Source organism: Podarcis vaucheri (genome assembly GCF_965113315.1).
Source record: "Podarcis vaucheri genome assembly, chromosome: 5".
Lineage (NCBI taxonomy): Eukaryota > Metazoa > Chordata > Lepidosauria > Squamata > Lacertidae > Podarcis > Podarcis vaucheri.
The window spans coordinates 44,168,635-44,180,902 of NC_138763.1; the positions used below are offsets into that span (position 1 = coordinate 44,168,635).

Consider the following 12,268-nt stretch of genomic DNA (forward strand, 5'->3'; position numbering starts at 1 on the left):
TGGAGAATCTGTGGCTGTTGCTGAACTACCAAGCTATCAACCCTGACCATCAAGCCATACTTTGGCTGGCACTGATGGGACACAAGTCCAACAACATCTGTCCACACATCCCTGCTTTAGATACATAGAATAACCTTCCATGTTCATGACTGGCTAGCAGCCAGGGCCCTGGTACTGTACCTATAACTTACGTATTATGTGACCGTTTCATATCCAAAAGGTCCCTGACGTCATCTTGATAGATGACGATAGCACAGCATCAATGGAATAATTGCCCTTTGCTTGCTTAAAATGGAGTAACAGAGATAAGAAAATCAGTATCTCTGAGTAAATTAGTAGCAAGAGAGTTGTGAAATACACTGCAGCACATCTCCAGGTTTGCTCTGACGGCTTTCTTAAAACCCACACACACATAGCTGGGTTGGTGACAATGAAATTGGTATCTTGTGGTGCCTGGAACACACAGTCAAAGGGCAGGGCATGTGATAGGTGTAAGGTTGAGTGAGCAAGGATCAGCAGTGAGAAGTAAAAAGGGTCTGGCCCAGGAGAAAAACCTACAACCTTCAAATCCAGAGAGAGAGAATAGGAAAAGGGGGAAGATACAGGGGATCTTTTCTGTTCTGATGCTGCAGGGAGCCATAAAATAGGTGATGGATATCACAGTTATGCTTTGTTTATGAATGTCCCTATGGTATTCATTAGCCACTTTTGTCAGATTGGATGCTGAGCTAGATAAAGCATTGGTGTCACTATTTTGGAGAAAAATACACACCATAAATTTAGGTTTGTGCAATTAAAGGGACCTGGCACAACAAATTCACTTTAAAAAACCAAACTTCTATGGCTGGGAAAGCAACAGGAAAATGCATTAAAAAGTGTGAGATGATGACTGATGAGAAGACATATAGCGTGTTATTTAAGTTTTACTCAGAGTAGACCCAATAAAAATAATGAACATGGAAAAGTAGGTCCATTAATTCCAATGGGTCTACTCCGCATAAAACTTCATTGAATACCACACATAATTTCCATGCAACCAAAACAGATAGGATGCTCATTGTCGTGACCTTCCTACAAACAAATTTGGAAATGTATAACCTCTGTGTAATCTCTGTGCAAGTAAATAAATGTTCAGTAAATACCCTTGGCAGAGTACATTAATGAAGATGAAAACAGCTGGGGAGCAAGGTTTTTATTACATGTAGAATAGAAGGAAGAAAGTCAGGAATATCCAGAGGTTGGAGGCCAAGGGTTTTTGGGAAACTCCTGCGGTCCACTCTGAGATATGATTTCTTAAGCATGGTTGCAGTGGGCTTTTTCATTTGGTGTTGCTGGAATAGGGTCCATTTATCGCAGGGAAAAGAGGCTCCAACAAGAATGATCCTATTCCTACCATTTGAAAAAAGGTAGGGATATATAGGCACATTAGATGTAGCATCTTAGCAAAAGATAGCTGTGATAGCTGCTCTGGGAGTTTAGCACAATTAGACAAACAGTAGAAGTCAAAGGAATGCAGGGGTCTCTTATCCAAGGCACTTCTATATTTCAGAGACAGAAATCCAGTGGTGGTGAAATCCAATGTGTGACAATCCGTGAGCATGATGAAACCTTCAGTTTACATGGTAGCAACTGGGGGTTGATCCTAGTTCCAAGGTTTGTATGGTTAGTGCTGTCACATTCTTATATTTCATGTAAAGTCATGAGACATGCGGGAGTAGTACCCGACAGCACTGGATCCTGTTTCCCTGCTAAGCACGGGGAATTCGGGCACTCTGCACCCTGACCCTGTTAGAAGTCTTCCATGAGATGTAACTGTTTCTCTTCACAGTTGCCATAGGAATATTTTCCTCCCCTTTTCCGGCCCAGAGCCAGCTTTTGCAGTAATTACATTTCCTCCATGGTCGACCATTCAGCTGCAGTGCCTGTCTGCAAATTTTTACCCTGGGGTTCTCTTTCAATTCTTTCTCCCATCCAGGGTAGGATTTATCTTGATGTTTCATGCAGAATAAAATATGCCTCCTTCTCTGGAATATGATGGAAGCAGGAGGATACAGACCCTGCCATAAAAGGGGCTAAGAACAGTCTGGAATCTGGTAGCTCTCTCTCACACACACACTATTAGTCTTCTTCAGCAGGAACCTGAATTTGGGTATCTTTAGGAAGTCTTTGCAGATCACAGAACTATGGTAATATCCAAGTACTTGCCTCCTAAAGATACCAAATATCAAGGTTTGGCCCCAACCTCATATAGAGCCACACTGGGTAGATTCACATCTATGATCCACCTGGATTTCAATCCTGGCCTCAGATGATGACCAGCACCTCACTCCAATTTCTGTGAGAGGGCCCTGCTCTCTGGCCTCTTTTGTTCCATCACTACATAACCTGTTGCAGAACTCTCCAATGTTTCCTATTATTTATGACCAATTGGTTTGTGGGGTGGCTTGCTCAAATATGAGGCAATGGCTCAAGAAGATTTCAAGGAACTGAAGCATTAATTAATTCAGGAAGTTACAAGAGTGACATTTATGGGCACAGTGTGTGTAATTTGAGCTAGGGATTGCCAGGCCTCAGAAATGGACTCATGAGCTCAGCTCTGGATCCCATTGTTGGTGTCAGTATTTAGCTTACATATCTAATAGTAAGAACAAAGAAACTTCATCTGAGCAAAAGCAAAGAGAATGTGCCTCTTGCTTTAATCAGCAAAGCCAATGCCCCACATTTAGGAAATACAGGTTAGGGAGTGCAAATATCCAAAAGACATGAGCCTCAACACATCCATTTTTAAAAAGTAAAAACTGGTTACTGGAGTTATGCTATGCTATAAATGTCACAATGTCCACATCAGGGTCATATCTAAAATAAAAAGTTACTAAGAACCATCATTTATAAATATCTGATTAAAAACAGAATGCTATGGAGGAAGAAAAGAATGCAATAGAAGCTTTTGGGGGTAGTTTCTAAGCTTATGCTTATATAACTTCTGAAATGGGATAATATTAATAATATACCAACAGAGCACCCTAAAGGGTGGATATTCAGTATTACTAAACATTAATTAAATGTGAGAGGATGAGATCTTATGTATATGGCATAAAAACATATGGATAAACACTACAAACTAAATTAAATCTGCTCCTATAAGGATTATGAATAACACTGAATGATCAAGGGCTTCCAGGGCACCTTATGTCAACCACATATTCTGGAATCATAGACCAAGCCAAACCTTTCTGGACCCCCAGAGACCCACCTGCCAAGTGAAGGAAGAAAAGAAACGGGGAAGACCCACAATCTGGCTCCCACGTTTAATCTGAAGGATATACCATTTCTAGCTTCTGGGTCATGAAAGCATGCGTCCATCCGTTGATGAAGGGTATAGAGCATCCATCAGTACCATGGACATAGGGGATTGTTCCCCCTCTCCCAATAAAGTCTATTGAAGTTTTCTTCTCTCCATCAGGAAGGCAACGATGAATCTGGAACAAGGAGCAGTCTGTGGGGTCTGTATGTGTACAAGGCTTGTCCATCTGGTTGAAGAAGGGTCTGTCCATCCCTGCCCATCAGCCTACCTTCTTGCATCTCTCAGATATCCTTGTGCCCCTGGAAATGTCGTACCAGGCAGTAGAGTCCTGAAATTAGGTAAAAGAAGGCAGTGATACCTGCAAAGACGGCAGCAGTCAGGTAGGCTTTGTAACTGCACGGCCACATGTAGCCTGGCAGGTTGCAGTAGCTGAAACTCTGTGCCTTCTGGCTCAGGATGCCTGCAGCAGCTGCAGAAAGAATAACCCCAAGCAACAGATCGTGCATTAGGTTCGTCATAAGCCAGCGGGTCCCCAGCACCGGCACCAGAGACCAGCGGCCCAGCAGGCTGAGGCCAAAGAGCGCCAAGGTGAGCAACCACAACAGGACCGCTGCAAAGACCGCAAAGTAGGTGGCTCCTTCATACTTGTGCGCTGCTAAAGTCACCCAGCAGACAGCCCCCGTCAGCAGCTGGGCAATGCGCAGCACTCCCAGCAGACTTCTCAAGAAGGGCCTGTTCAGACTCAGAGTCTCTCTCGACTGCGGGCAAGGCGGTGGAGGGGAGGACGGAGGTGGTGGAAGAGCCATGCTGCAAGACTGCGGCCTCCAGGCGCTTCTGTCCCGTCCAGTTCTGCCTTCTGGAGCCCAGCGAACCTCACCCCCCTCTCAGGCACTTCCTCTGTCTGCAGCTGCCAAACATCTGCAGCTCAATGGACTTTCCTGTGCAGGGGCCTCTCAGCTTCCCGCCTCTGTCCCTCCCTGTTCCCCCCTTGCCCCTCCTCTTCTCTGGGTGGTTCTCTTTCTCCATCCTTCTGCTCCTCTCTCCTTCACGCCCCTGCAGTCCCAAGCCGAGAGCTCTCAAAACACCCATTAAAACTGGCTGCTTTAGCATCACAGTTTCCTCAGCTACACACTATGTGCTGCTTCAGCCAACAGTTCTTCCTAAGCAGAAAGGTTGCCTCAGCATGTGGACCCTGCAGGCACAGAGTTTTGCCTCTCCCTTGCAGGAGATGGGTTTGGGCACATTGGCTGCATAGGCATCATGCATTTAAAGCACACCATACATTCAAAGCACATTTCCGTCCCCATCCCCCCATAAGGTGATTGGGAACTATAGTTTATCCCTCACAGAACTACAATTCTCAGGATCTTTACTTCCCATTCTCAGCCAGTTCCCAGGATTCAGAAGGGGGTAAAGTGCTTGAAGTGTATGGCACATACACAGCCTCAAAACTTTGCATTGTATTGACTCTTCTGGTAGCCCAGGTCCTGGCCAGCACCACTAGATGGTGCAAACAAACTCCAGCCTGCTCTCATCTTGGATGTCAGAACTCAGGTCAATTTTCTTTCTATGTTCTAAAGAGGCAGAGGAGATCAGGAAAAAAAACAGTTGTATTTCTTTCCACCCTCCTGATTTAACTTGTGAATATAAAAATAAAAAACTTAGGAGGCTTTAAATGGATAAGTTGTTTCCTTATCTGGAAACAACTTACAGGCCTGTGCCTGTAAACTTCACTCTTTGTCTTTAGAGACCTGGCTTTATTTTAAAACTGCTGTGAGCTGCCCAGAGGACAGGATGAATAGGTGACCAAGATATGTCATACATGAATGAATCAATAAGTCAAGACCTCTCCTAAACAGGTTCAAACCAGCTTGTCCTCTAGCAGGGTTGAATGTTCCAAAAGGAAGGTTGTCAACTCACATATAAAGGATCCGTTATTGAAATCACTCTAATTTTGATCTTAGTGGGTCTCTTGACTTTCATAATATGCTGCAGGCAATGATTTCTGTGTGACATGCAGGATTTTAAGTTTCACAGCACCACTTCTCACATGGTATTCTCTAGGGAAAAGTTTACATTCCACTCAGTTATTTGTTTTTCAGAAATTCATTCAAATATGTCTTTTTCCACTATCGCACATTTGGAAGCTCTTGCTTGTGCTGACGCATTCTTCGGCTTGGAACTACAGCAAGATACACACTTGTGCAATTTTCCCATGTGACATTGTATCCTGAGTGGATGCGACTGTCCCTGGAAAGGGGTGCAGAAGTCTAAATGAAAACAGGGCATTCATTTAACCCGGACCCCTTTTTTCTCTATGGCAAGTTTGCAAAATTACATCTCCGTGTGCGTCTTCTTGGGGATCAAAGGGCAAGTCAAATCTCATGGCATCTTTCTACATACTTCCCGGGGAACACGGCGTCAAAAATTCATGCCTGAGGGTTCTGGCTTCCTGGCACGCGGCAGGAGCTGGCTGGGGAGCTCGAGCCTTCCCTCCACGTCGACCCTTAGCACGTGTCTGGCTGCGACTACTTTGCGTGGCTCAGTAGAGCGGAATAGGCACGTTCCCGGGCGTAGCGGGGGGGGGCAGGGAGGAGCAGCTCCCCCCCATCAATAAAAATACCTAGCTAACTTAGGTTCTACCCCCCCCCCCCTACAAAAATCCTGGCTACGCCCATGGGCACGCTGCAAACCCTTTCTCGCCTGCTGCCTTGCCAGGCAGGCCCGTAATTGCCCTGACAGGCAAAGGCGAGCAGGTTGCCGAAGTGGTCTGAGAAGCCAGACGTTACGGGGTCAGGCTAGCGATCCTTTCCAGCAGCAAGTCCTATTTTTCAGGTTGCTGTCAGGGAGGCCGATCGTGCTTCGCTCCCCTGCGGACCTCCACTCCCTGCCCTGCCAGAACCAGATACTCCGTCCTGACCCTTTATTTGCAAAGAGAGAATTCGACGCGAGCCACTGAAGGAAAACAAGCAGAAAATAAAGTGGGGCTAGGGATAGGATCATAGGATGGATTAAGCCTCCACGCCGGTGACATGGCAAGATCGGATTTCTCAGAGGGCCAATTAACTCTTTGCTGGAATTAGGTTCAGACTAAGGAAAGGCAGACGCCTCTATGCCTGTGGACAAAACACACAAACACACCCCGCCGTCCCTGTCAGTCAACCACAGCAGGAAAAAGCAACGCCCCTCTTTCTCCTTGCAGGCTAACGCCCTTCCCAGTGACGTCAAGAAGCTGCCTGCCACGCGTTACCAGCAGGGACAGCGGAGCCCCGCCTCCCCCCCACCCTATTGGCTGCCTTGGTTATCTTCGGAGTTCGGATTTAGAACCTTGGAGTTAAGAGGCAGATGAAGCCGATTGGCTGAGATGCAGGTTGCCTGCGCTCTTCAATGGACAAAGGAATCTTCGCCGCGTGAGCCTGCGAATGACGGGAATCGGCTTGAGGAGAGGCAAGGCGAGAGCAGGGGAACCGCCCGCCCTGGCGGGTCTCCAGGAGCCTTCGAGAGACCCGTGGCCTCAAGGACGACAGCAGCCGCCAGGTCTGTGACTTACCTGTCCGAGGAGCCCGAATCCACTCAGGTCTGGGCACCGGCCTCGATCTGTTGCTGTAAAATGCCAGACTCCCCCGAGTGGGGGAAGGGACGTGGTTCCTCGCTCGGCTGGAGAGGGAACAATCCTTGCCAGTATCTCGGGCAGCACAAACCAGAATAATTTTTTGCTGGGCTCCTTTTTCCCCCCTTGACATCATGCTTTTGCTCGAAGAAGTTCAGAACGACTCCGTGGGGAAGGTTAGATGGACAGTGTAACTTGCCCTAGATCTCCCAGGGCCCCGCGTGAATTATTACTTGGGCATAATAATACTGTAATGCAAACGAGCTGAGGGGTGCATACTTGGGAGTTATCCTCCCAACATACCGGTAAGGTAGCATAGGCTGAGACCCTGGCCCGTTGTCACGCAGTTATCTCTTTGCTGAGCACGGAGATTCAATTTTGCGTCTCCCCGTGGCTCAAGTCAACATCAGCTCTCTCTTTCCATCCAGTCCCAATATCGGTTCCTGCACAGCAACCGGGCTGAGGGACAAATATGCATGCTGCGTATGTATAATGCCATTTTCGGAGCGATATAAAAGTGCACCCTTAGCTCCCGGGAACTGACGTATTGGCTCGTCTCTTCGGCTCCCGCATGCCCATCTCATGGCTTGAACACCATAATTCATTGGGATCATCTGGCAAGCGAGGCTCCAGCTGTGAGGAGTGGACACTGCCGGGTTAGCTTGCATCGTCTAAGCTTTCCAGAGTTAACCTGTAGCTCATATTTGGGCATGTGGGTCATCAGGCTCTCTTTGGGAATTAACTGCTGTCCCTAGGCTTTCTCTACCATAAGAGACATCAAGGCATGGAAGGCTGCTGGGAGAAGACAAATGCCAGCCCTTCTGCTTGAGTGCAAGAATGTGAGCTGTTGCCCCATATGGCCCCACCCTGGCACTTGTCCCAGCTTCTGTGGAATTTCCGTGCATGCAAACCGGCTTTTAGCCTGGAGCTGTTTTCTGGTATGTAGCTCCTCCCAACTTGAGCACACCTGTACTGAGCAAGCAGAGGCCTGGCTTAATACTCTGCTGCCAGAGAATTAAACCACCATCTGGATGGTGTTGGGGGAGCTCAGAGGCTTGCTTAGAAAAATGGAGGTGCTCTCTTTCTGATGGCCTACACATCCCCCAAGGGCCAGGAGTCAGCTGCAGAATAGGAATCCCAATTCCTTCCGTGGGGAAGGAACCAGTTTTGTTCTGTAGGAGGTGGCGGCAGATAAGTTGGGTTGGCAAAAAGGATCGATGCCTTGAGGCATGGCTGTGGAAAGGTTGTGTCTAGGCAGGCATAGGTGCTAGGCTGGCATAGGTGAAGTTGAGGGTGGCAGGGGAATAGCAGTTGCTGGCAGGATTAGTCATTCTGCTGTTTCACCCTGTTTCCTCTCTCTTTCACAGAAACACCTTCAGCTACAGAGTGGAGGGACCCTAGCATCATGGGAACCCCAGCCTCTATTGCCTGTGACTTGCCACAGCACCAGACCCCCAAAGCCTGCACTCGCAAGAGAGCATCTGCCAACATCTTTCAGGGGGTGGGGCTGTTGCAGTTGCGCCGCCTCTTCCACAGCAGTGGGGATGCCCAAGCCGAGGAGAGGGCCCAGCTGGTCTGGGAATGTGCAGGGAGCCGGTGCATTGCTCACGCCTTGCAACAGCTCCGAAGGAGACAGAGAAAGCTGAGGCTGAGATCACACCTGAGACCTCCTTCAGAAATGAGTGGTGCCACCAGACTCCTAGAGCTTCAACACTTCAGCCGCTTACGGTATGGTCTCCATGTTCATGCCGCCCTGCTTCTACAGCTCTTGCACTCACCATCTAACAATAAAACCACAAAGATCCCCTCTCCCCTGCTGTTTCTCCAACAGCAGGTTGTAGGCCAGCGATGGCCCTTCAAATCTCATTGGAGTCTTAACTTCCATTTGTCTTAGCTAGCATGGCCAATGGTAAGAGATAACGGGTTTTCTTCAGCAACATCTGGGGGACTTCAGGTTCTCAACTCCTGGAGTAAGCAGAATATCTCTACCTAAAACCAGTAATTTCCTACCTACCCACCTTTACAGATGTATTCTATAAATTGCTGGTTTGTATACTTTTGACCAGCTGCTGTACTTCAGGTCAGGTCACATTCACACCATAAAGCCCTATTAAATATTAAAATTCTTTCCACCTATTAAAATTCTTTCCACCAAAGAATTCTGGGAGTTGTAGTTTAAGGATGCTGAGAGTTGTTAGAGGTCCCTGTTCCCTTTACAGAACTATAGTTTTCAGGAGTTCCCTGTGACAAGGGATTGCTTGTTAAACTGCTCTGGGGGAAACACAGGGACTTCCTTACAACTCTCAGCATCCTTAGTAAAGTGTAGTTCCTATAATTTTTTGGGGGGGAAGACATGACTGTTTACATTTAAAGCACTATGATTCCACTTTATAGTGTGAATTCAGCCTCAGCCTCAGAGCTCTTCCTAAGCAGCTGGTGTTACCTGCTCCTAATGCTGTTGTGCAGTTGTAAAATAGTTATGGCCATATGTCATCAACAGTAGTCTCTTAATAAAGCCACGACTTAGAGCATCCTTTGCTTAAAACTGTGTTCATTGGTTATATTGCAGTGTGTTCAAAACTGGAGCAAAGGTACTTTGTATTGTACTCAGGCATAGCATGTAAACAGAATCTGCTGACAGGTACAGAGTTTAGCCTCTTACCAACCTCAGCTTTCAGCTAATGCAAGTTGTAGCTGTTACAGCTGAAAATATAGATGCAAAAGTATGTGGGTAATGTGAAGTTTCAGAAACCAGAGGGGCAAAGCTTTCTCTAGTTCCTGCCCTCTACTCATCATTAACAGAAGCAGAATTTATGTATGCAGAGCAAGTAAACATGTAAATGTAATTCATTTGCATTATTTGTACAGTTCACACAATTTATTCTCCCTTTGAACAGAATTTTAAATTTTTTAAACATGGATACAAAGACAGCTAGATCAGCAGAGTTTGGGAACCTGTGGCCAACCAGATGTTGCTAGACTACAGTGGTACCTCGGGTTAAGTACTTAATTCGTTCTGGAGGTCCATTCTTAACCTGAAGCACCACTTTCGCTAATGGGGCCTCCTGCTGCCACTGCGCCGCTGGAGCACGATTTCTGTTCTCATCCTGAAGCAAAGTTCTTAACCCGAGGTACTATTTCTGGGTTAGCGGAGTCTGTAACCTGAAGCGTATGTAACCCAAGGCACCACTGTATAGCTTTCTTCACCTCTGATCGTTGCTCATATGGCTGGGGCTGAGAATTGGGCACTACTGCTGATCTAGAGGAAAAGGAGAGCAAGTGTGCTTCTCACAAACTAGCAAGATAACTTTCAACTGCAAGAGTAGCCACACCTGTAAATTCTTCCCTCCTTTACTTGTAGAAAAACACCATGGCAATTCTCTTATTGCCTGTACATATTGCTTACTTCTCCAGAAGAGATAACATACTACTCCATTTCTTAATGGGTGCCTTTGTTCTCCTATAGGATTGAAGACCGCACCACATCATGTGCTAATGTTGATGGCTGCAGCAACAGCGATAAGGAGATAGATGCAGCTGATCAAACCAGCCACTATACTGCTTCCCACTACAAGAAGAAAAAAAGTGGAATGGGAACTGCAGACTACCTGCACCAGCTCCGCCGGTGAGCAACTGAACCTGATGGCAACAGTTGTAGTTAAATGTCACTGTACGGAACAGGTGTAGCCTGAACCCAAGGGGGGTTCGTATGGAAGATGCACTTCTCTCATAGTAAAATGTTTTTGTATAATATCCTCTGTGCTTCACACTGGCAAAAATGGCGGAGAAACTTGAAACCAACCCTCCTCTTTCAAGCACTACCTGTTCTGGTTCTCAGACTTGACCACATCTGGCTATCACGAAGCACAAACACTACAGACTGAATGTACCCGGTCATATTTAATAAAGCTTATTATACAGTCTCCTCTATGAAAGCACTTTGTGAATGCAAGTAGTAATTGCTTGAATTGCACCAATGTCTCTAGTTCAGCACCGCATTTTGCATAATCAGATGCTTCTGAGAAGTCCACAAGGAGGCTGCATGAAGGTAACAGCTTTCTGGTTGGTTGGCTCCCACTCAGTAATTTGTATTTGGAGGCAGGCTGCCCCAGCTGCATGAAAACTATGTGGCACCTTCATGTAAGTAGCTGGAGGCAGGGCTGTCCCTCATGAGTTTGTCTAGCTGCCTTTTAAGATCAGGTAGAGTCACATCTTGAAGTGGATTTCCTCAATATGCCAGTGTGTCAATTGCCTCTTCTAAATCTGAGGCGAGTCAAGTGTTGGGGTTGAGGAATGGATTATTAAGGGTCTGGGTTTGCACCAAAAGCACTGTCTACAGTGACAGCCTTAGAAAGTCTCACTTTCTGCAAGACTAGCTGTCTTCATAAGTTCTCTTCGCCCACCTAGTTGTGAGGGTGGTCACTCCATCCTATACAAAGAATAATCATGGGGTAGGGCAAGTATAATGCTCTTTCACTCTGTAGGTGTGATCATGTTGACTGGGGAGTAGTTCCCATACGGCTATTATACAAGAGGTCAGTCCTTTGAAAAACTAAGTGTTCGAAAAAGTTATGAGATGGAGTGTGGGGACATACACAGTCCTGGTAATTCCCAGAGAACAGGAACTAAGGCTGCATTGTGTTTAAACAGTCTTCTGCCTATATGTACTCACATACCCTTGTTGAACAACCTGAAGTCTGCCCATTTGGGTGCCTAGCTATAATAGCTCTCTCAAGGCAAGAAGAAGGTCTTGTGCACAATCAGCGTCATACTTGGTGAAGAAGTTGGGCAACTTGTTTTTTCTTTCAACTGTACAGATTTTATATTACCAAAATAGAAGTGAATACTAACATTAAGGCGATGAAAGGGTATATGTTGTGTTAAATATCACTTCGAGCTAGGGCCATCCACGCTAACAGGATGAAATGCATGATTCTTTCTCCTAAAGGCTATAAAAGGATCAGGAATGTTTTTCTGCAGGTGGTAAAGGGGTAGAGAATATGCGGTCCTTCAGATGTTTTTAGACTCTTAACTCCAGTCAGCCCCACCTAGCATGGCCAGTAACTGGGATAGTGGAATTTATAGCCTGGAACATCAGGCAGGCAGGCCACAGCTTCCCCACCCCATGGGTTCGGGCCAGCTTCCCATCCCATGCTTTGCAATACAAAAAAGTCAGACACAAGGAAGGACTTTCCAATGATGTATGCAGTGTGAGCTTCACCTAGTGGGGAATATTCATACTGCAGGGGAAGTAGAGAGCAAGTGTGAGCCATGACACAATTGCAAGCAGCAGCACTATTGCAATGAGGAGAGCAGGGAGAAAATTCAGTTCCCATTAACACAAGCAGACAAAA

The 12,268-nt window shown here is 46.5% G+C and overlaps 2 protein-coding genes across 2 annotated transcripts; one reads left to right on the forward strand and one right to left on the reverse strand.

The window, feature by feature from the left end:
• Positions 1-1,177: 1,177 nt before the first annotated feature.
• Positions 1,178-5,001, reverse strand: MARVELD1 (MARVEL domain containing 1). The gene has a single exon (XM_082224777.1). It carries the CDS (start codon positions 4,108-4,110, stop codon positions 3,586-3,588), a length of 525 nt encoding a protein of 174 aa, XP_082080903.1. The 5' UTR covers positions 4,111-5,001; the 3' UTR covers positions 1,178-3,585.
• Positions 5,002-6,616: 1,615 nt separating this feature from the next.
• On the forward strand, positions 6,617-10,837 carry AVPI1 (arginine vasopressin induced 1). Its single transcript, XM_082224775.1, has 3 exons — positions 6,617-6,841; positions 8,282-8,642; positions 10,381-10,837. Exons 1-3 carry the CDS (start codon positions 6,727-6,729, stop codon positions 10,541-10,543), a joined length of 639 nt encoding a protein of 212 aa, XP_082080901.1. The 5' UTR covers positions 6,617-6,726; the 3' UTR covers positions 10,544-10,837.
• Positions 10,838-12,268: the final 1,431 nt, after the last annotated feature.

What these genes read in the sequence shown, in the direction of transcription:
- MARVELD1 (XM_082224777.1), bottom strand. Translation starts at nt 4,110, where the DNA reads ATGGCTCTTCCACCACCTCCGTCCTCCCCTCCACCGCCTTGCCCGCAG.
- AVPI1 (XM_082224775.1), top strand. Translation starts at nt 6,727, where the DNA reads ATGACGGGAATCGGCTTGAGGAGAGGCAAGGCGAGAGCAGGGGAACCG. An exon ending in AGGACGACAGCAGCCGCCAG is followed by an intron (nt 6,842 to 8,281) that starts GTCTGTGACTTA and finishes TCTCTTTCACAG; the next exon opens with AAACACCTTCAGCTACAGAG. An exon ending in CAACACTTCAGCCGCTTACG is followed by an intron (nt 8,643 to 10,380) that starts GTATGGTCTCCA and finishes GTTCTCCTATAG; the next exon opens with GATTGAAGACCGCACCACAT.